We start from the raw sequence: 25597 nt of genomic DNA on the forward strand, positions 1-25597 counted from the left end.
GGTGTTCCCATCTCTGGAAGAATTCTCAAGGCCCAAGCAGAGAAAATGGCAAAATGTATGGACAATGATTCTCATTTTAGGACGAGCCAAGGATGGCTTTGGAGATTCCAGCACTGACATGGAATGAAACAAAATTCATTGTCGGTAGAGATGCACTCAAAGAATCAGAAAGCCACATGTAACTATCCTAACCAGCTCAGAGAGATAACCATATGTGAACAATACACAGAAGACCAAATTTACAGCTGTGATCAGGCTGGTCTTTGCTATAGAATGATGCCAGATAAAACATTTGCTACCAGGGATGACCCACACAAAAAGGAGGGCTTCAGGCTGAACAAAGAGAGATTAACACTTTTGTTTAGTGTGAACAAAACTGGTACACACAAGATGAAACTGTTATATATTGGCAAATACAAGTCCTATTTACGGAGTGGTTTTTCAAGATGTTTGTCCCAGCTGTCAGAAACCACCAGCGATCCAGGGGCTTAGAGGAGAAAACTCTACTTTTATTGGATAATTACCCAGCCCACCCCCTGCTGATTCACTTGTAACAAGTGATGGAAAGATCCAGGTGGAATACCTCTCCAAAAATACAACATCTATAATCCAGCCACTGGATCAAGGAATTATCAGCACTTTTAAACAGAATTACCATCGGCTGTTAATACAGTAAATGCTTAACAGTGGAGAAGGTGTTACGACCTTTCTCAAGAGTGTGAATTTAAAAGAGGCTGTATTCATGGGTGGTCAGGCTTGGAAAGCAATCACTCCTAAGATCATAGAGGGGTGCTGGATTAAGGGTCTTGGAGCTGCCTTTAACGTAAAGTGAAACAGTAACAGAGACAGCGACAATAATAGTGACTTTGAAGGTTTCAGTGAAACTGATGTGATTAATGCAAAGGCTGTTTGGGAGAAATTTGTACAGACTCATGGTCCTGAGATGGGTGTTTCTCTTAATGATATGGAGGAGTGGATTTGTGCTGACATTGACTGTCCCACAGCTGAATACGTGTCAGATGAAAAAATTATTAGTTCTATGATGAACAAATTTGCAGCAGAAGACATTCCAACTGGAGTACCACAAGTGTTGAGAGTGATGCAAATGCAGATGTTGCACCACCTCCCCCCTCTGTACAGGAAGCAGTCAAATCTTTAACATTGACATACGGTGGTTGGAGACCCAAATTGTTGACTATGTAAAGATCATGCAGTTGAGAAGTCTGAGGGATTTTGCTCGGCAGCAGAGAAATCAATGAGTAACACAAAAAATTAACTGATTTTTTCTAAATCTAAAGTGATAGTTGTCATGTGTGTCAAAACTGCAAGTATTATCGTGTTCTAATTTACGTTGTTTTAAATTTGTAGACCCATTAAATTCATATTGGGGGAATGATTATCCCTTGTGATTTTTTTCTTCTCATTTTACTTCTACCACAATCAAATCTATCTATCTATCTATCTATCTGTCTATCTATCTGTCTGTCTGTCTATCTATCTGTCTATCTATCTATCTATGTATCTATCTATCTGTCAATCTATCTGTCTATCTATCTATCATTTGATCGGCATTGTTTCTCGAAAAGAGTGTACATCTTTTGTATTAAAAGTCATCTAATTTGGATCAAACAATAAAACTAGAATGTATCCAATTCAACACAAAAATTATTGATGTAGTACACAATTTGTGAAGTGGTACATGTGTTAAGCAAACGGAAACCATGTGGAATAATGTTTTGATGATCTCCTCAATGTACTGTAATTTATCCTGAAATTAATGTTACTCAATGAGGAAAAAATAAAGTACACCGTTACGAAGAGATATTTATTTACAGTTAATCTCAGCACGATTATAAATTGAGTATTCATCACCATAACCTACCAACCCACCCACCCCCTTTTGTCTTTTCACTGATCCCTTTATCAGTTTTTTTTAATTTTTATAGGTTCCTTGATAACTTGCACCTCGCTTATAATTTGGTTGATGTTTTTGGACCCCGACATGCGCAAGTTATTGAGGGAGAGGTGTATAACTAAAATATATTCATAGAAGAATCAATACAAGGTGAACTGTTAAATAAGGATCCAATTAATCTGTTATCAGTCCATTTGGGAATGTCTTTTTTCAACTTGATGAAATTTTTAGTTTTAGTTTGCTATTCATTTTTAAGTTTCTCAAGTTAGTGGTTTTGTCGCGCTCACTGTTTTGTCACGCTAGCTGTTTTGTTAAGCTCACTGTTTTAATGCTTCACTTTGATTATACATGTTGTGTTTGAAAACTGACTAGGCTTGTCACTACAAATTATTCATTGTAGATAAACAAATTTCATAGGCTTATATCGGTTCATGTGTAAATAAGGTGATCAGTTTGTATATTGCCCTTGTTTGACTTTAATTTCATTCTCAGAAACGATGTGGTACTTAGTCAAATTTCAGAGAATCATTTCAGACATGAGTTAAATTTTGTTTAATTTTTTCCCCCCCACCATATAGGGAAAATGATGATTTAAATTGATGTAATTCCATTATACCTGGTCTGCAGGTGCCCTGGGTACCTCACCTCTGTCCACAGGGGTTCAAGTCTTGGTTTGGCTAATGTGGGTTTGTGAGAATGCTTGTCAGTAGCTTCCCTTGGGTTGGTGACTCCATGGTTTTCCTCAGGTTCTTGCTCCACCAAATATACTGGCCATGTATTATCATGTGCTGAAAATTGGCATTAAATACACAAAACAACCTTGTATACCTGCATGGAAATGTTAAATATACAAGTACTCATTCCAGTCAGTCAAATTTTCAAGTATTAGTTTCTTCAGGTAAATGACCATTTAACTGACCATGATTTCAGTATTAAATTATTATTTAGTCAAGATTTAGTTTCTGCTTTATAGTCCCACTGTTTCATACTTTAGAGAGTTTGAAAAATAACCCCATTTTCAGGAAAACATCTTTTCGAAAAATAAATTGATTATTAATATATCATTCAGTGCATAGCAAATACTAGCATGTTCTTCACTTATTAATTTCATATTGGTCTGAGTATAAGTGAAGTTAAGTTCAATGAAAATAAGTTTTTTTTGGTAAAATTTCACAATTCAGCAGCAAGTTGTTGTTGTTTTGGAGTTTAATGTGATTTCTCAATGCAAAATAGGCTATACATGTTGTGGAGGAAGAACCACCAACCCATTGGAAGCTACTGGCTGCTTTCTCACATACCCACATTGGTTGAGCCAGAGACTTCATCCCACACAGACATAGGGAAGATGGCATTGATCAGAAAAAGTGAGCGCTTCAGACCACTTGGACACCCGGGGCCCCAAAGCAGGTTGTAATGAAAATTTAATTACCATTTCAAGTATGGACATGATGGGAACAAGAGAATAGTCTTAATGAAGCAGGATGATGTTATGCCATAAATACTGTACTCCAGACTGTGACATAATGCCATAATAAGTTATACCATTGTGTCTTACATATCGTACACCAAACTGTGACATAATGCCTTGATAAATTATATCATTGTGTCTTAAATATTGTACACCAACTGTGGCATAATAACCTAATAAGTTATACCATTATGTCTTAAATATTGTTCACCAAACTGTGACATAATGCACTGATAAGTTATACCATTATGTCTTGAATACTGTAAACCAAACTGTGACATAATGTCCTGATTAAGTTATACCATTGTGTCTTGAATACTGTAAACCAAACTGTGACATAATGCCCTCATTAATTATACCATTATGTCTTGAATACTGTAAACCAAACTGTGACATAATGCCCTGATTAAGTTATACCATTATGTCTTAAATATTGTTCACCAAGCTGACATAAAGCCCTGATAAGTTATACCATTATGTCTTAAGTTTTATAAATCAAACTGTGACATAATGCCATGATAAGTTATACCATTATGTCTTAAGTATTATAAACCAAACTGTGACATAATGCCCTCATAAATTATAATATTATGTCTTGAATACTGTAAATCAAACTGCAGCATAATGCCCTGATTAAGTTATACCATTTTGTCTTAAATATTGTTTACCAAGCTGACATAATGCCCTGATAAGTTATACCATTATGTCTTATGTATTGTAAACCAAACTATGACATAATGCCATAATGATTTATACCATTATGTTTTAAATATTGTTCACCAAACTCTGAAATAATGCTGTGATAAGTTATACCATTATGTCTTAAATATCATGCACCAAAGTGTGACATATAAGTTATATCATTATGTGATAAGATAACTCAAGGTCTGTTAAATTATGTGATAAATAGAACTGGCAACTTATATTCATGAACGAACATGTATTCTTTGAGCAGCTGGTGACACATTATTATTTTTCAACTTGTTTAATAAATTTTGCATGTAATAAACCATCTTTTAAGATGCTGTATTTCAAATAAATTTATACTTCATGCTTCAGTTGTGGTGGACATGACAGATGACAGTAGCATGAATATGTCCCCAGTTTGGAAACAGATTGTTTTGATCAATACCACACAAACCCAGACAATACTGGAGAGTACAAATAACAATCAAATCAGCACCATCACTGTGGAGGAAACCCCTGTGGACCCTGAGACCTTTCCAGTTCTGTTACTAGGGACCAAATATGATGTGGTATGTATTACCTAAAATTATAACTTTTGGATATCACTTAGTGGCTTGATTTCATGCCTTAAAAATGTGGCAGAGCTGGTAGATGATGTGAGTTGAAACTTGTTATTTTAAAATTAAGCGTAGATAAGCTGAAAAAAACTGACACATGTTATTGTTGTTTTTGTAATTAACAATAGTAGTAATGGTATCACATTTTATCTGTTTCAGGTAAGAACATATACATATATTTAAAACCCTTTCAATGTGATGATCAAAGCATATACAGTAAAACCTATTATGAGAGACTGGCCCTTCTGCCAACAGAAAATGGTCTCTCAAGACAGGTGACTTCTCATAGCAGGTTTGTACAAAAAGATCAGTTTCCAAGGTCCAGTTTGAGAACAATTTAAGGAAAAATAGCCACAATCACTGTAGAGATATTCTATTTTATTAATAGTTCTTGCTAAAATATTGTATGCATTCATCTAAAAACAAAATTATGTAGCAATAAAGATATACTTCTATCATTAAGCATGAAATCACATTTACATTTGAAGATCACATACATTAGATATGAAATCATTTCTGATTTACTCCATCTACATTATAACAACCTAAATTTGTTTTACTGACATTTTTGACCACTTTTTTGCAAGTGGTCTGCTCTTTTTCACTTCTTTCAGTTACAATAATTATTTTTTCCAGCCTTAAAATTTGTCTTGTTTTAGTTGGAGGTTCATCCATTGTTATTATGGTTCTAGGTGTTAACATTATTAGTGCTCTGTTGTAATATTAAACGTACAGACAGTTTTGACTAGGCTTTGGGAAAATATGAAAAATCTATACATGTGCATTGCCTATCTAACAATAATGAAATAAAAAGAAACAGTTATCTCATCCAGAAACAGAAACATTTACTCAGAGACAAAAGTGAACGACTTAATTCAAAGAAGACATACAAGGATTAACTCAATAAACAGTGTATAACCCGGTTGCACCAACTTGAATAGACGACAGCTTTGATTGGGATGTAATCACTTAACATCAGGGGAAAAAACAAGAAACATCACAAGTCTTGAACACTGTCAATCGAATCCCGCAAATGATTCTCTTGTGCTGGTTTAATAGACAATGACCTTATTTACCCAAGGCAATACGTATTAACTCTAAAGACAAACAATATACGCGACCACTACATCAATTTCGGCACTACAATGGCAATTTGTGACACGTACATTAACCTGGTTTATGGACTGTAGCATCTATCACTGGTAGTCACAATCTTTTTTTAATTTTATTATTATTATTCTTTTTATTTTTGTCTTTTGATCAGAACAATTGTTACTAATCAAGCTGTCATTGTAACAATTAATTGCATATAGGTCAGTGGTGTCTGCGTTCTCGCAATATGCTTGTTCATAGGGATGATGGGTTGTACTCATACATATGATCTACCTTGAGGCCGGGAAGCAGGATAAGCATGATAAAAATTTGTTTGGTTCCCTACTTTGTATGCTTCCTGCATTGCTCTCCCATTACAAATAGTGGAAAACGACACAAGGAGCATACAAAGCAGGGAATCAGTCTTGGGAATAATCTACATGTAGTTCAGTCTGGTCTGCAGCAAAAACTATAAAAGTCTATAAGGATACCTACAAAATTTTAGATATCAAGAGCCAGCCAATTTTTTTTTTAACTGTATGAGTGGTCATTTTTACAGGGATTAAATAAAGGTCAATGGATTAGATCCTCATTATTGGAATGTGGTTGTTCATAGCATTGTCAAAATGTATATTTTGCCTAGACGTTGTGGTCACTGGTTGCATTCAGCAGGTGGTTGCTCATGACAGAGCGTTTATGTAATAAAATCTCTCCGCACATTACAGTTGTGGTCAGAAATGACAGGTGGTCGCTCATAGCAGAGGTTGCTCATAACAGTTTTTACTGTACATGTAAGACCCATTATAATGCGATGCTCAGGGTCCAAAGAATAACATTGTAATGTAAGCGGGATTACATTAAAAAAAATTTCGAAGAACTTCCTCATAGAAAATGTGCATTGAAATTTCAGTATTGTTTGTTCTGTTCACTGGGTTTCATCAGACATCAAATATACTTCAGTTTTGAATTGTATACATGCCAATACGGCAGAAATGGTGCATGGTGAAGTTAAGGCAACATTATATGCATTTTTGGGATTCAAAATCTGTTAGGGATACAAATAATCGGCATTTCTGAGAGCATGTATTTAGGATGCTAAAAAGAGAGGTCACCTTAAATTAAAAAATTGGAAGCCATGCTGCTATTTTTTTAAGCAGAATTGTGTTAAAATGAATTGTGTTTTAATGGGTTTTACCTGTATGTAATATAAAGAATTGTCAATTCAAAAGCAGAAAAAAAGTAAAACATTAATTTGAATCATGGTGTGCAGGTCAGTGGACATGAAGCACACGGTTAGTCAAAATAACATCAGCTTAAGTACATCCTAATACTGTTTTACAGACAGATTACTTATATGCGGTGCAATATCTACATCCAGGAGCTTTGATCGTCCTTAGTTTTAAATTCATGCCAGTCTTCCAGATCATGTTGGAGTGGGACTAAAAAAGTGTTTTTTGTGGTCCCAAGTGGTGTCAGTGCAAATAAGTCAAAGAAGCAGAATTAAACAATTGAGAATATGTTATCTATTTATATAAGCCTATGAAAAATGTCTGGAATTTAGATCAAGGGAAAAAATATTTTCATTGAATCATTTAGTACACTTTCAAACAAAACAAAGCTGACTTAGCAATATCATATATCATAAACACACATACACATTTGTGAACACACATAATGATAAACACACGTATACATTTGTGAACACACTCACATAATCACAAACATACATCAAATTGCAAAATGCACAAAGTTTCTGTCTTTAAAATCTGTGGAATGTATTATTAACTTTTAATTTGCAGACTTTGTTGCTCTCAGTAGTTTATTGGAGGGTTTGAAGGTGTTACAAGTGTTATTACTGTTCATCAGAGACTGGATGGTACTATTGTTCAAACTTGCTGAAAATCTTGTTGAATTTTTGTGAACATTAAAAATGCTCTTTCTGTAAATGCCTGGAGGCAGAGTGATATTGCTGTGTTGATGGAGGCTGTACACATTGCTTGAGAACGACTAACATCAGTATGTTGGTTGCAGTATGTCAAAGTATAAAATGTTTCCCTTTACTGACTTTCGTAAAGTCAAATGCTCAGCAACCAGGAGTTTTAAAATTTATTTTTCCTGGCCTTTCCTTGATCCACAGATGGATCAACCATCACAGCCATGTTTCTTTAAAAAACTGAATCTCACTTCAGCACTATTCCAGCCATAGAAATAATCATGTTTTGCCTTTTATAATTCCAAATTAATGTTGCTGCTGATCACAGACTAACCAGTTATCTTTAATAAAGATGATTTAAACTTTATTATTCAAGGCAACAAAGTGTTATCAGGTTTGTTTCTTTAGCCCGAATCTCTTTATTCACCTAAACGAATTGGGTTGTTCCATTTTATGTATCTTACCTATGCAAATTAGCCTAATGAGGTTTCCCACAGAAGCCTTCAGTGGACTCTTAACACATAATTACCCTAGCTATTGTCAGTCATTAAGTAATCTGTGCACTAGTGTTTTGCTATTTTCTGACCATCTTTGCCACTTACTTAAATCAGTGCCAATCAGTAGCATAAACTTTCACTTGGTGACAGTTTTCCATGAGCATTAAGCATGACTGCTTACTGTTTATACAGTTTGTAGGTTGTGAGTATATATTATGTGTCAAGAAAGGTCTCGATCTCTTTCTTCTTTACTTTATAATATGGCCCATACATCATTTAAGGTTTCTGAGTTTGCTGCATTATTGAATGAAATTATCAGCCCTTGCACTTTTTGTGATTTAGTGTTATATCATAATGTGTATGAGTTCTTGTAATGAACAGAGATATCCAACAGTTGTAGAAGAAGGGAATATCAGTGTTATGGATACGAAAATGTTAATGATGGATTTACTGCTGCAGATTGAGTGATGCCTCACTTTTAATACCGTTAAATACCATTCAATCTTAAGATCCTCAAATACCAAACTACCATCCCTAATTATCTACATTTCAGAATTGTTCACCGCTTTCTTTGGAGTCACAATGTCAAAATGCAAATCTTTTCAGCACTTTTTGGAGTCTAGATGACAAAATGCAAAGCTCTGTGCACTCTCTGGGGTCATGACAGCACAAGACAGATCTTACTGCACTCTTTATGGAGCCATGCTCTCACAATACAGATCTCTTTGCATTCTGTGGAGTCATGATGTAACATAAAGATCTTTCTGCACTCTTTCTGCAGTCATGGTGTCACAATATAAATCTCACGGCACTCTATGGAGTCATGGATGTCATAATACAGATGTTTCAGTATTTTTTATGGAGTCATGATGTCACTACTTATCTTTCTGCACACTTTGGAGTCATGATGTTAAAATGCAAATATCTCTGATGTCATATTACAAAACTCTCTGCACATTTTATGGAGTTGTGATATTAAAGATCTCTCTGCACTCTACGGAGTCACATACAGATCTCTCAGCACCCTATGGAGTCATGAAGTCACAGTACAGATCTCTGCACTGTATTGAGTCATGATGTCACATTACAGAACTCTCTGCACTCAGTGCAGTCTTGATATCACAATACAAATCTCTGCTTTCTTTATGGAGTCATGATTTACAGTAAAGATCTCTCTGCACTCTATGGAGTCATGATATCACAATACAAATATCTCTGAAATGTTTATGGAATCATGATGTCACAATACCAATTTCTCAGCAATGTATGGAGCCATGATGTCACAATTATCTCACAGTACTGTATGGAGATATGATGTCACAGTGCAAATCTGTGGAGTCATAATGTCAGAATTACATTACAGTTTCTAACAGACTTAAGTATAAATTAACTTGCCAATCTTCATTAAATTTGCTCATGAAAAATGCAAGATGAGGAAAAAAACTTCTGCTCATTATGTGCCATTGGTTGGAAATCCTGCTTCTGAAATATGAAATAGGAGAATGAAATCGAAACATAATTCTCAATTAGAAAATCCTGGACCCAGCATTAGAAGTATGGTAGGAAGAACACCAGATGAAAATAACTGTTATAGCTACTAGTAGAACAAAAGTAAATCCTTTGACATTGAAAATTTCAGATTATAAAGAAAATGCAAATGTTGATATGCAGATGTTATGTGTGACCATTCAGATAGCAAATGTTGATATATGTGACCATAGCACTTATGCAAATGCTGATATGTGTGACCATAGCAACTAATGCAAATGTTGATATGTATGACCATAGCACCTAATGCAAATGCTGATATGTGTGACCATAACAACTAATGCAGATGTTGATATGTGTGACCATAGCAACTAATGCAGATGTTGATATGTGTGACCATAGCAACTAATGCAAACGCTGATATGTGTGACCATAGCACCTAATGCAAATGTTGATATGTGTGACCATAGCAACTAATGCAGATGCTGATATGTGTGACCATTCAGATAGCAACAAATGCAAATGTTGATATGTGTGATCATTGGAACATCAGGGTTTGTTTTGTTTATTCCCCTGATTACTGCTAACAAACTGCATAGATCCAGATCTGCCAGCAATTTATACAATGGCATATCTGGGTCTGCGCATCTTTTAGTTGGACTTGACTTTTAAGCAAATATATATGGTCGGAGTTTCTCTGCCTGTCACCTTTTTATTTTGGATTTATCAATGAAAGAGAATTATCTGTTTTTTTAATATTTCTTTGCAGATTTGGGTTATCGTGATTATCTTTCACAATATCATTTAAGATAAGGATTATTAGGTACTCTGATTGTTAACTTTGAACCCAAAACTCTTAACCTGTATCACAGTAATTTTAAAATCATTTCCTCCATTTTACCCAAAGATTTTTTCTCATAACTTAACAGCAGTAGTTATGTAATAAATTAGAATAATGTCTTTTGTTTGCAGATTGAACAGAAAATTCGTGCAGAGAGGCTTAAGTTTTTGGACAGTAATCCCAATATAGGTAAGACAAATGCTCTTAGTGTAGCATATATTAGTCTGTTTGCAGTTGATGTCTTGCCTGTATACAGCCTATTTGCAGTTCATTTCTTGTCTTGCCTCTATTTAGTCTGTTTGCAGTTTGTTTCTTGTATTGCCTGTATTCAGTATATTTGCACTTGATTTCTTGTGTTGCCTGTATTCAGTCTTTTTGCAGTTGATTTCATGTCTTGCCTTTTTTTGGTCTTTTTGCAGCTGATTTCTTGTCTTGCCAGTATTACCATGTTGCAAAACAAAGGTAACTCTCTGGCAGAAAACATGACAGAAATGTTAGCATTATGATTTCATGCTAATTTTGTGAAGCTTTTACACCATTCGTTATTGTAACCATTCACTATTGTAACCATTTATTATTGTAATCATTATTGTAACTATTTATTATTGTTATCATTATTGTAACCATTTATTATTGTAATCATTATTGTAAACCATTCATTATTTCAATCATTCATTATTGTAACCATTCATTAGTGTAATCATTCTTTATTGTAAGGCTTGCCAGTAAGACAACATTCTGGATAATTCTTTAAATTTCTTAGATTTTTAAAGGAAAGCCTTGAGAATATTTTAATCCTACTTGCTTTTTATATTCACAGAGTTTGTGATGGAAATTGCCATGAATTAGATAGCTGAACGTAATTTATCAATCTTAAACAATGAAGGCACAAGTGGTAGCAGATCTTTAAAATTGTCATAGTTACAAAGTGTTACTATTTTGGCCAGATATGCCATTATTTGGTGTATGCTATAAGTGACTAATAGGTACCTTTTTGTCAAAAGATGAATGGATACAATCTCTGTGCCAAAAGTGTATGTACTTCTTTTCTAAGAGATGAATGGGTACAGTCTGTGTGCCAAAAGTATATGTACTTTTTCAGAGAGATGAATGGATACAGTCTGTGTGCCAAAAGTATATGTACTTTTTCTGAGAGATGAATGGGTACAGTCTGTGTGCCAAAAGTGTATGTACTTTTTCTGAGAGCTGAAGAGGTACAGTCTGTGTGCCAAAGTGTATATACCTTTTTCCAAGACGTGAAGGGGTACATTTCATGTGCCAAATGTGGCCAATATGTTTTTTTTTCTTCTTAAAGGTGATGGGATATTCTAAGTGTGCTAGAAATATCCAATATTTACATTTATTCCAAGAGATGATATGGTACAAGGCGTGTACTAGAAATGGCAAATATGTACTGTCTTTTTTTAACCTAACTCCAATTGTACATTTAGAGAAATAGTCCCCAGAGTAGTGAAAATTTGGTTACCAGAAATTTATTAAAACTTTTTGTGGGGAATCCATTATTTTGCATCCAGTGATGGCAACATGAATTCAATAACTTTGAATAAAAAACTGAGCAGCACATGAAATTGTTGGAACTGTGTGTTGGTTGCACTTTGTTTTATGCTCAAGGCTGCATGGTGACATTTTCACTCCAGCTAACTGTTCTCTTCCTTGCCAACACAGAATATATGGAATTTTGACAATAGCGTCTGAATAACAAGTATATTGGAAGCTTTTGAGAATAATGACTGAATAACATATATATTAGATAGTGACTGAATAACAGGTTTATTGGAAAGTAACTGAATAACTGTTATAATGAATACAGCAACATATGAACAGTATCCTAATACTGTAAACCTAAATTTATATGCGTTTATAAATTTTGCAATTCTATGCTATCATAATACCATAATTTGCTGATGATAATGATGTTCATGGGTATGGGCAACTTTAGTAATTTTATAATCTTATTGTTTCAAGAAAAAAGAAAGTATTTGATTACAACTTTAGTGACATGGTAAATGGGTATTGGATCAACCATTTTAGGCATTTTATTTAATGAAATATATTTTAGACATGTTGTTATGTATTCATTGTATTAACTAGACGTCCAGAACCTATTTAATAACATATCTGAATTGCAGTGTATCAGTTCATAACAAAAGATTTGTCATTAATAATACATATTTGTTTTTTATCAACCGAACTGGAGGACATAGTCTGATATAGTGGCATTGTTTGCAAGTTGTTATAACCAACCAAAGTTTACAAGGGCAGACAATTAATGAAGGTGTATAAGTAAAATGTCACCCTGACTAAAGGATATCATCAAAAGATCATTAGTCTTTGTCAAACAGAATTATTGGATAATTTCAGAAGATGACATTTATGTTCCATTGTCTGAATAAAAGATCATCATCTCAGCAACAACAACCTAAAAGATTCAGCTTTCACTGTATCCATCCATCCATTTGTGCCATTTCCCATTTTCTATCCACAGCATTAGAAATCCATGCATTAAGTGACACTGTTACATAAAAAATAATGAATTGGTATAAAGGTTATCATTTTTAGCTATTCATGTCCTTCATCCATTGTCTGTTGTCCATCCATCCATTGTATGTCTGTCTGTTAGCACATGTTTATTATCACTTCGTCTCTAAACTATTTAGAGGATTGCCTTGAAACTTTACACACACACACACACACACACACACACAAACACATTCATCTCAGGGTCCTAAATTAAAATGCTGCTCCTTTGACGTCCAATATGGCCACCACGGCAGCTTTGTTAAAAATCTTGTTAATGTTTCTCCTATTGAATGGAATGGTCACATTAAAATGGAGTTTTCACTAAAAGACTTTAAATGCAGTCCTTAATGAAAATGGTGCTAATCTGACCTCAGATCTTACTGCTACCCCTCATGGATGGATGGTTGTATCAACATTTGGTTTCGATGCAATAAGTTTGTTTGATGTCTAGTTGGTTCTTAATGAACTGGTACTAATCAGACATTCAATATGGCCACCATGACAACTATCTTGATTGGTCATATCAACATGGGATTTTCACCAATAGACTTTTTATGGTCTCTGTTTAGTGCTAAATAAAAATGGTGATGCTCTTATTCAATATGGGTACCATGGTGATCATCTTTAAAATCCTGTAATGCTCAGATATATCAGAGATGGTATCTGCTCTCAATAAATAAGAGAAAAAAGCAATCATGTCTTGGATTTATAGAAATTCGTTTCTGCTAGTATAATGTGAGTCCCCTTGGAATTCTTGTTGCCTATGCCTGAGGACCCTGGAATGGGTGATGGTTAGGGTGCAGGATCGTGAGGTCAAATATATAAGGGATGTTTCAAAGAGGGATTTTATATGCGATGTTCTTTACCCTAACTGCCTGGTTGTCTAGATACCATTGCCAGACAGTGCTTCAGTAACTGGCATTTTTTGCAAGGACAAAATGAAACTTTTAGAGGATTGTGTAAACACAGTCCAGGGTTAGAGGATTGTGTAAACACAGTCCAGGATCAGAGGATCTTTGCTTCTTGAAGCTGCTGCTTCAGCTTACAAGTTGGTCAAGGTTACTGAGTACATGTTGGAAAAGCACTTCATAATGATTCTACATCCTCCTTACAGACCAGACTTGTTTGTCACCAGAGAACTTTTGATCGTTCTGAGTGTTATAGCACCAAGAGAGATATTTAAACACTGTTTTCAACTTGCATATGCTGTTTACCATCATCTGTGCCTGAAATATGGTTATAAAAAAGTATTTTCCTTTGTTTTGTAAAGCCATGACAATTCATTCTTGCAAGTCCATGAATTGTTACCAAAAGTTCAGAGGGAATATGACAACTTGAATTTGAATAATGCATGTGACTTTTTAATTCAAGCACTTTTGTTACTTACATATTTTCCAAACTGATGAATGAAGAAATTGTGATAATGTTGGGTGGATCAAATGATTCACACTACAGATAATTTACCATTTTTCCTCTTCATATGTACCCATGTATGTTGTGAAATAACAGTAACATTGAAAAAGTTCAATTCCCTTATAAACAAATGCTTCTTACAAACTTTCGAAAGTTTTTGAAACCTCCTTGAACAAGATTCTATGGGGCTGTATGAACTATGTTTTCTTTGTGAATACAAGATTTAAAAAAGGTGTCAACATAAGGGGAGACTACTTCAAGGGTTTACAGTAATTTAGTAGTTGGATCGTACTTCAAAGTTTTACAGTAATCTAGTAGATGGAGAGTATTTCAAAGTTTTACAGTAATCTAGTAGATGGATAGTACTTCAGTGTTTTACAGTAATCTAGTAGATAAAGAAAACTTCAAAAGTTTTACAGTAATCTAATAGGAGAGAGTACTTCAGTGGTTTACAGTAATCTAGTAGGAGAGAGTACTTTAATGGTTTACAATAATCTAGTAGATGGAGAGTATTTCAAAGTTTTACAGTAATCTAGTAGGAGAGAGTACTTCAAGGGTTTACAGTAAACTATTAGGAGAGAGTACTTCAAGGGTTTACAATAATCTAGTAGATGGAAAGTATTTCAAAGTTTTACAGCAATCTAGTAGGAGAAAGTACTTCTAGAGTTTACAATATTCTAGTAGATGGAGAGTATTTCAAAGTTTTACGGTAATCTAGCAGATGGAGAGTACTTCAAAGTTTTACAGTAATCTAGTAGATGGAGAGTACTTCAAAGTTTTACAGTAATCTAGTAGATGGAGAGTACTTCAAAGTTTTACAGTAATCTAGTAGATGGAGAGTACTTCAGAGGTTTTCAGCAATCTAGTAGGAGAGAGTACTTCAATGGTTTTCAGTAATCTGTTAAGAGAGTATTTCAAGGGTTTGCAATAATCTAGTAGATGGAGAGTATTTCAAAGTTTTACAGTAATCTAGTAGGAGAGAGTACTTCAAAGTTTTACAGTAATCTAATAGGAGAGAGTACTTCAAGGGTTTACAGTAATATAGTAGATGGAGAGTATTTCAAAGTTTTACAGTAATCTAGTAGGGTAGAGTACTTCACAGTTTTACAGTAATCTAATAGGAGAGAGTACTTCAAAGTTTTACAGTAATCTAGTAGATGGACAATATTTCAAAGTTCTACAGTAATCTAGTAGGGGAGAGTACTTCAAAGTTTTACAGTAATCTAGTGGATGGAGAGTACTTCAAAGTTTTACAATAATCTAGTAGATGAAGAGTACTTAAGAGTTTTACAGTAATCTAGTAGATGGAGAGTACTTCAAAGTTTTACAGTAATCTAGTAGGGTGAGAGTACTTCAAGGGTACAGTAATCTTTTAGGAGAGAGTACTTCAAGGGTTTACAATAATCTAGTTAATGGAGAGTATTTCAAAGTTTTACAGTAATATAATAGAGAGTACTTCAAAGGTTTACAATAAATGTATTACCTGTATATATACAGTAATCTTTTAGGAGAGAGTACTTCAAGGGTTTACAATAATCTAGTAGATGGAGAGTATTTCAAAGATTTTGCAGTAATCTAGTAGATGGGGAATACTTTAAGGTTTTACAATAATATAGTAGATGGATAGTACTTGAAAGTTTTACAGTAACCTAGTAGGATGAGAGTACTTCAAGAGTTTACAATAATCTAGTTAATGGAGAGTATTTCAAAGTTTTACAGTAATATATTATGAGAGAGTACTTCAAGGGTTTACAGTAAATGTATTACCTGTATATATTCAGTAATCTTTTAGGAGAGAATACTTCAAGGGTTTACAATAATCTAGTAGATGGAGAGTATTTCAAAGCTTTGCAGTAATCTCGTAGATGGGGAGTACTTCAGAGTTTTACAATAATCTGGTAGATGGAGAGTACTTCAAAGTTTTACAGTAATCTAGTAGATGGACAGTACTTCAAAGTTTTACAGTAATCTAGTGGATGGAGAGTACTTCAAAGTTTTACAGCAATCTAGTAGATGGAGAGTACTTCAAAGTTTTACAGTAATCTAGTAGGAGAGAGTACTTCAAGGGTTTACAGTAATCTTTTAGGATAGAGTACTTCAAGGGTTTACAGTAATCTAGTAGATGGAGAGTATTTCAAAGTTTTACAGTAATATAGTAGGAGAGAGTACTTCAAAGTTTTACAGTTATCTAGTAGGAGAGAGTACTTCACGGGTTTACAATAGCTAGTAAAAGAGTATTTCAAAGTTTTACAATAATCTAGTAGATGGAGAGTACTTCAAAGTTTTACAGACATCTAGTAGATGGACAGTACTTCAAAGTTTTACAGTGATCTAGTAGATATAGAGTACTTCAGAGTTTTACAGTAATCTAGTGGATGGAGAGTACTTCAAAGTTTTACAGTAATCTAGTAGATGGAGAGTACTTCAAAGTTTTACAGCAATCTAGTAGGAGAGAGTACTTCAGGGGTTTACGGTAATCTAGTAGATGGAGAGTACTTCAAGGGTTTACAATAATCTAGTAGATGGACAGTACTTCAAAGTTTTACAGTTATCTAGTAGATGGACAGTACTTCAAAGTTGTTCATTAATCTAGTAGACGGAGAGTACTTCAGAGTTGTACAGTAATCTAGCAGATGTACAGTACTTCAAAGTTTTACAGTAATCAAGTAGATGGACAGTACTTCAGAGTTTTGCAGTAATCTATTAGATGGAGACTACTTCAAGGGTTTGCAGTAATCTAGTAGGTGGACAGTATTTCAAAGTTTTACAGTAATCTAGTAGATGGACAGTACTTCAAAGTTTTACAGTAATCTGGTAGATGGAGAGTACTTAAATGTTTTACAGTAATCTAGTAGGAGATAATACCTAAAGGGTTTACAATAATTAGTAGACGGAGAGTACTTCAAAGTTTTACAGCACTATAGTAGGGGAGAGTATTCAAGGGTTTACATTGAGCTAGTAGGGTGAGAGTACTTCAAAGTTTTACAATAATCTAGTTGGGGAGAGTACTTAAAGGGTTTACAATAATCTAGTTGGATGAGAGTACTTCAAGGTTTTACATTAATCCATTAAGGGGGAGAGTACTTCAGTGGTTGACAATAATCCATTAAGGTGAGATAATTTTAATTGTTTTTATTCTCAGCTGTGCATCATCTACACATTTTGGAAATATCGTCTTGTGAAAAAAATTATTACAGGAACTTTTACACACAGGTGCTTGAACATGAATGTCTATGCGAGCATGAAGGAAAACAAAAACACACTGGGTACAGAACATTTTTTTTATACTGCTCCTTTTATGGTGCCAGGTAATACATTTATTGTAATATCTATCATAATGATGTTTTATGTTCATTCAAGAAAGAATCAGTTTCCTAGATGTATGCATAACACACTCAGGGTTAGAAGATCTATTGACTCAAAACCAGCATCACCACAACACTTGCTCATAGTCCTGTTCTTGGGTGAGACATTTTAAGAAAATAATTAGTGTATACAAGGAGGGTTACCTTACACACTCACTTATAAGTTGGATCCAGCTGCAAACAGCATAGATAATGCACTGACAAGTCATGGTCTGTGTTGTTTGTTTGATTACTCCTAACAAACTGCATAGATGCTGATCTGCCAGTGCATTTTGCAGATCTGGGGTCTTTGCAGCTAGAACCAACTAATGACTGAATAAGCACTGAGCCAATAGGTCACTTGCATACAAGATTTTTTTAAGGAGGCCTGGCATTGCAGCTTACAGATCTGAGTGTGTGGGTTTCAAAACTCTGTCATTAACTTCCTTTCTTCTGTAGACTTTGTGTAAATGGACATCAACTTTTGCAGTGCTGTTGGGTGGTGTGCAGTGCTGTGGGGTGGTGTGCAGCGCTGTGGGGGATCATTTCATTGGTCATTTCTTTGGTCACTTCATACCATGGAAACTTGGATATAGTCCAGCCTTTTGAAAAACTATTAAGTTTAGGAAACTCCAACCTATACTGATATTTTTTGTTGATTCCAGAGGACATTCGGCCATGGATTGGTCCTGATGGGAACGAAATCAAGCCTGCCTGTGTACAGAAACTGGAAGACATAGCCAAGGAACACAATTTTGTCAGCAGGTATTTGAAAAACTAAATTTAATTGATGTAATTTCATTGATTTTTAAACAAATTGTCACAATTTATATCAGGTAATTTAACACTTAGACTTTCAGTGTATGGTGGTCTCAGAGGTCAAGGTAACTGGAGAATCAGGAGAAAAGAAACTCATAGAAAAAATAGATAATAATGATACACCTCTCCCTTAGTAGCATGTATCTAGATAACTCACAAACCCACTTATAATGCAGGGTCAGGTATGGATGCCATTTATTTGTAGAAAACACCTATAGAAGATGCCCTTATTTTTTTAACATGAAGAAAATTGCAATCAAAGTTTGTAAATGAAACCCCAATTTAATGCTCATCTTGTCATCAGTTAGTGCCTGGAAATCTAGATTCATCCTCAAGAAATTAGCAAGTTTTAATGAAAAATCACTTTTTGTTAAATTTTCATGAATAAAAATAATTTTTTACACTACAAAAATAATGATACATAGAAAAATAGTGGTCAGTGAAATTCTGGTAAATGCTAGCAGGTGGCAACACTGTAAGAAAAAAATACCAATTAGAGATGTACTGTCAGGTGAAATTCATGTTGTAATCTTTTAATTCTATTTTAATATAATTAGGATAATCATGGTACATACTCTTCTATTCAGACATAAAGAATTGATCAACCATGACATTTCTGCCTGTAAGCTTTTCTGTAAGACCCTAATAATGTGCTTGCTCTGTTTTAATCTACATCTTTGGGAAGTGTTTGTTGCATTGTAAGAATTGATTAAAATGGACCCACCTTGCATTATTATGTTAATTGTTGTTTTCCCTTGGATGTCTACCAGTAAACATAGTGCTTCTATTTTTGTAGTGTTCAGACAACCTGTATTTGTATTATATTGTGTATTTTGCTGCATAAACACTGCTTATATGTGATGCAATAAATGTTTGATTTTGATGTATGTTTGCCTTTTTCACATGCCAGATCTAATTCCTGAGTAATATTTCTTAAGTTATCTGCCAGAGCAAGCCCTTAGCTTATAAAGGCAGTATTGATTTTCATTTCCCAGTTGACAGTTATTTGATTGAACTGCAGATTTGATACTTGTTCAGTGTCATTTAATTGCAGCACCCACTTTGTTTTCCAGCTGACAACCCTTTGATTGAGCCACAGATTTCATACTTATTCAGTGGCAAGCAGACTCTTATATCAAGTTAACAAGAGTTTATATTAACACATGTTCAGCTGCTGCATGATTAGAGTGTCACTCCAGAGTACAAGCTCAGTGTCCACATAAGCATGCACAGGTGACAGTAAGATGAGGAAGCAGTCAGACAATGTTTACAAGAAACCAGAACAAATTATTGGGCTTTGTACCAGATGATATAATGATAATGACATTTATAGGAAGTGTTTACTTAACTTTCATTGTTCATTTGTAAGATGTGTGGAATTATCATATTTTGGAATATTCTAAATTGAATAATTTTGGACAACTATTTTTATACCCGTATGTGACCTAGAATAGAATTCATGGGTGTAAAATGTCAAGTAGTATGGGTTTCTATTGGTTTTAGTAAATGATGATGGACAAAATGTAAGTTGTTGATTTTGTTCTCACATATTCCACTTAATAGTATATTTGCATTCATTTTAAACCTTTTTTCCTTTATTTTCTCTATCTATACATCTATCCAGTTTGGCTTAAGTCACCTCTTGCAACAATGTTTTTTGAAATTAAGTCTGCCATTTTTTAAAAAGAACCCTCTATTAATTTTGAATGACAAATAATACTAGAATGTGTCTACTTAACACAAAAAGCAGTGATGTAAATGCACACTGCGTTCTGTGGTACACATGTACTGAAACTGCTTGGAATGCTGTTTTTAACAATCTTTTTAAGATTGTTTGTCTCAAAATTATAGGTGATTTATAAAGAAAAATGAAGAACTCCATTATAAAAGCTATTTAATCAGTTATTCTCAACAATATGAATATTCAGTAATATAACCTGCTCCCACCACTCATCTGAATTTTCACTTTTGTCTCTTCCTGTCAATCTTCATCCCTTTATTAGTTTTTCAAAGGTCCCTCAGTAACTCACCCCCTTGCTTATATTCACCGTGTGTGTTTTTGGACCTCAGTGTTATGCAAGGAGAGGTGTAAGTTGTAAGCTTAATCTTTTATACCTATACAAGTAGGTGTATATCATAACCCTTGTATCCATCCATCCTTCTGTCCATCAGTCTATCCATCCTTCTGTTTATCATTCCCTCTATCCTTCTGTCAATCTGTCCCTCCATCCTTCTGTCCGTCTATCCCTCCATCCTTCTGTCCATCTGATGATATATCCTTCTGTACATCTGTCCCTCCATCCTTTATATCAAGGATTTATTAGTGCAGTTAGTTCGACCATTTTTGATGGCTTGCAAAGAAAATATTATGGTGATTATTAAATGTTATAGTCATCATGTGAAGATATGCATATGGACAAATCACTTAGCTCCTGCAATTTTTATCCAGGTTATTGCTTTTTTTGTCATTGTAGTGATGACCCAGTCTCATTGGTGAAACTAGTCCTGAATTATTTTTTTTTAATGGATTGCCACAAAACGTGGTAAATTTTATGGTTATCATCTGAAGATGTATATGCTGACAGGTAACTCTGACCCTGCAATTTATGTCTTGTAGCTTAATGTTGTGTATGACACAATCTCATTAGCACATCAAGTCATGCAGTTTTTGATTCATTGTGTTGAAATTCGGAAAACTTAATGCTCATTGCCTAAAAATGTACATATCAACAAATTACTTCTGGAATTTTTGTTGGAGTTATTGCCCTTGTCTTGTAGAGTAATGCGTTATAAGACTAGTCTTGTTAGTGCAACTAGTCTTGCAGTTTGCCTTGCAGTTTTTTTATGGATTGCTGTAAAACTTGGTCGATATTATTGTCATCATCTAAAGGTGCACATGTTGATAAATCTTTGTGCTTTCCTGATTTTTGCAAGAGTTATTGCCCTTTTTAATGTACAGCTGGAGGCACGGTATAACGTAATTTTGTGAATGCAACTACTCTTGTGGGATTTAATGAATTGCTGTGAAACTTAGTTCATATTATGGGCCAGAAGTGTGATATGAGAGAGGTGAGGATATATTTATGTGAGTCAATTGTTCCTCTGGTTCATTTTCCATACCCTTACATTCTCAATTGTTTCTATCTCTAGTATTCAGAACTAATTAACAACTTTTACTCCACTTTAGTGTCCATGTGTCATCAAAGGATGCAGATAATACGGTTCATCTTGCTTTACAATCGCTTGTCCGACATGTCCTGGAGAAAAAGTTCTTGCTCAGGAAACTAAAAGAAAAGGAACAAAAAGTCGAAAAAGAAAAGAGAGTCGAGATTTTCTATGAAAAACTGGAAATGACAGATGTGGAGAGTGTGAGTATGACAAGTCAATAATTGTATTAACCTCGCTTTACTTTACTACATGCCTATAGCCTGTGTAAACTAATTTATACTATTTATAATAGTGTGGTACTAGAAGCTAACTGGAAGGGCTAGAAAAAGTAGATGAGTATATCCCACACATGAGCTCTGATTGTTCAAGCATATGCAGTGTTTTTGTGTACTTGAATCTAAGAAGGTTTGAAAAATCTGACACATATTGGCTGATCTCACAGAGTACAGAATTTTTAGGCCTTTAAGTTCTGCATCAGTTTTTCCCAACCTTTTCGAGTACGAGGATCTCCTCTTAAATAAATTTTGTGGACCCCCACATTCTAATAGTTCTGGCTAAACACCAAATATGCTGATTATTGCCCTGTATATTTAAAATCATTTGACTGGTTCAGGAATTTAATTGCAGAATACCATTATTTGTACTTTGGTTACAGGCATGAAAACCAAACTGACTCTGTCCAAAAATGAAGTTATCAAGGGGAAATATGCCATTGAATAAAACTGAGACTACAAGAACTTGTGAACTTGGGTGACAGAGACATTGACTGCTTCATCACCAATAAATGTAAACACAGTTTAGTTTACTGGAAAAGGGAAAATAAACAAACCCACACGCATGTTTAAACTCTATATCACCCAATTTAATCCAATTTGGTGAGAGTAGGAATTAAGGTGCATGATGTTTCTGTCTCCCTTTGTATTCTAGTGGTAAATATAAATGAAGACAGCAGTCACATGTTGGCTCAATTTAACATCAATGGCCGTTGTTTTTTTTACAGTTATGAAAGTGATTCATTTATTAATTCCATCTACTGTTTGTTCCATATTATCACCTTTAACAAGCTCACATTTCACTTTCTTAAGAGACCTACATCAGATAATGAGTTGTGTAGCATGACAGCTGCATGTTGACAACACCATCAGTTAATGCACGTAATAATTAGGACCAATAAATCTATTCCAAAGCCAGATGGTTTATTATACAATCACCAGTTTTTTTCAGTACAGTTAATTTCTTTTCAGCTTCAAAGAGAACCTGCTTGATGTCTTGAAATTTTTGGTACTATTTACAATTATTATAAATATGGAAAATTGGAAAGTCCAGTTTTTTAGGTTTATTACAGTAATTATTTTTACTTCTATGAAGCAGGGATTGCATGCACATTGAATATCCTTGAATGTCCTTGAATGTCCTTCAGGTTTGAAATCTTTTTTCATGTCCTTGAATATGCTTGAATTGTGACCAGTTGTTGACACTGTCCTTGAATATACTTTAATTTGTCAAATAAGAAAATAAAATATTTGAACTATATGTTTCTGCATCTCCTTTGCTTTACAATTCATATTTTGAAGGGAAAAATATCAGTGTTCATAGTTTTTAGTGGACAGTGAGTGAACATGTCATCTGCTAATCGTGAGTAGTCACCCTTCTCCATAGAACATATGCTTTCTATGAGTACATTTTTTTTTTCTTCACTTAATAAAATGTGTACCAAGTTTTTTTCACCTGTTTTTAAAAGAGCCAGCAAGTAAAACAAAGGGATGGATCAGTCATGAGCCATCATGAGGTTCTTGTTGCTTTCAAGAAACACGACTTGAAATGAAGGAATATAGAATAAAGACGCGCTTTGAAAAAGTGACAAAGGCACTAACAAAGCATACTGCTTTTCATGTAAGAAGTTTCTTTCCTACACTGGTTTTTCAGTTTTTTTATACTCTCTGGACTTAAGGGTTTTTATGTTTTTGTCTTGTTTTCTTTTTTTGTGGTGCACACTGGCACCACAAAAAAAGAAAACATAGTTGTACGCCATGTCAGTTTGGACTGTAGTACTTGTACATTTTTATGACTTGAATTAATGGTAAATTCAGCATGCTTTCAAGTAGTTATTTTATCTTCTTTTTACTTTACCTATTTTAGAGGCATTTTAGATAGCATCATATTCCCTGTTACTCGAGAATCTGGGCTCTGTCCTTGAACTGTACTTGAATTTTTTCTTGAATTTTGTTCACTTAAACCTATGTAAACCTCATGAAGCTTCAATGTTGTACTTAATGCATGCAGCCCAATCAAACTGCAGCAGCCTGATTAAATTTGCAGATTTTAATTCATGACCAAAAGTGTTCAAGAGACACTTAAAAGACACCTTCATTTAAAGTATAAGAGATTTTGTAAAGAAACTGTTTTGGTATGGTTCATGGAAATTCACCCAGATTGCAACAACATCATTTATAGTGCATATTAGTGGCTGAAAGTCTGTCATGTTAAAAGGGTTCCTAAGAAACATACAATTACATTCAAATTTGAAGAGATTTTTGTTTATACAGCATCTATTTTTAGATGTCATCATTGAAAGCACATAAATTCAAATAATTGATATAGAAGATTGAGCAGCAAGCAAAACTTAATTCAGGCTCTCTCCTTGACATTAATATTTTAATTTTATTTTAATATATTAATATATAATGTAGCTGATGTGGTTAATGAAGGCATAATATTTTAAATATTGAAATGATTATGAGATGTTGAAGTTAAAAGTCTTTTTTAAAGAAAATTGTACATGTAATATTGTTATAATGTCTGACAGCAACTAATAAGTGTTTGCAGCAGAAACATTTTACTATATATATACACATGCAAAATCAACAAATGAGAGAAAAGGAATAAAAATTATTAAGATGTAGGCATTGACAGAGTGGGGAGCAGATAAAAGACTTTTAACTTCAGCCTGAGTGGTATATATTTATATTAATACATACTGGACGTATAACAGCTTAAAGTGAAGACATAATTAGTGATCAGGCAAATCTCTTAGTTGTAATTGTGTACATGTACTTATGGACCACCTTGAAGGTCTCCTCATTGACCCCAACTGATTGCAAATGGTTACCTGCAAATAAGAATGGTTTATTAGTATTGTGGGGCAGCATTCCTATTATTTTATTTCTAAGAGTAAGATAATTTATACAGTCTGAGAGATAATGCTTTGTAGTTTCTGGTTCACCACACGAACATCAATTGCTAGAAAACAAATGGTTTTTGAAAAGATTGTCATTTAATAAACTTCAACCAAGTCAAAATTTTGTGTGCATAATTTGTGGTATTCTTTCTCCTTGACAATGATAGATTGGGACTTTTTCTAGATTCATATTTAGATGTGATTAAAAGAGTACAATGAAGGGTTGTTTTGAGTTTTGACAGAGAAGGATCCTTTCTGCAAGATTCTTTGGTAATAATGAACTTTGGTATGGACTTGTTTTGGCCAAGAGCATTTGGAGGTTTGTTCTGTCACAAAGTTGTCTGTTACTTACCCACTGGACACTTGACCACATGTATCCTAGAGCCATGCAGTGGTACATTTATGAAAAGTTATAATTTTATCTTTGTAGCCCCATGTTGAAAGTCTTTCCCCATTTCATTTCCAAAACTCTAGCATATGATGTATGTTTTGTTGCTCCACAAACGATTCTACAAGCTTCATCTTGTATTTTTTCCATTTGATCTATTTTATCCAAATGCATTTATCCCAGATAATATCCCCATACTCTAAAAGAG

General features: G+C 34.2%; 1 protein-coding gene across 1 annotated transcript in view; it reads left to right on the forward strand.

Annotated features, from left to right (window-relative positions):
* The window catches only part of LOC149797273 (uncharacterized), a 58243-nt gene that overhangs the window by 10864 nt on the left and 21782 nt on the right, over nt 1-25597 (forward strand). Inside the window, exons 5-8 of the mRNA XM_089961984.1 lie at nt 4443-4639; nt 10670-10727; nt 18502-18601; nt 21843-22023. Coding sequence (XP_089818110.1) covers nt 4443-4639; nt 10670-10727; nt 18502-18601; nt 21843-22023 — 536 coding nt within the window. The remainder of the gene's footprint in view (nt 1-4442; nt 4640-10669; nt 10728-18501; nt 18602-21842; nt 22024-25597) is intronic.

Source organism: Sinohyriopsis cumingii, chromosome 6, assembly GCF_028554795.1.
Source record: "Sinohyriopsis cumingii isolate HCF-2022 chromosome 6, ASM2855479v2, whole genome shotgun sequence".
Classification (NCBI taxonomy): domain Eukaryota; kingdom Metazoa; phylum Mollusca; class Bivalvia; order Unionida; family Unionidae; genus Sinohyriopsis; species Sinohyriopsis cumingii.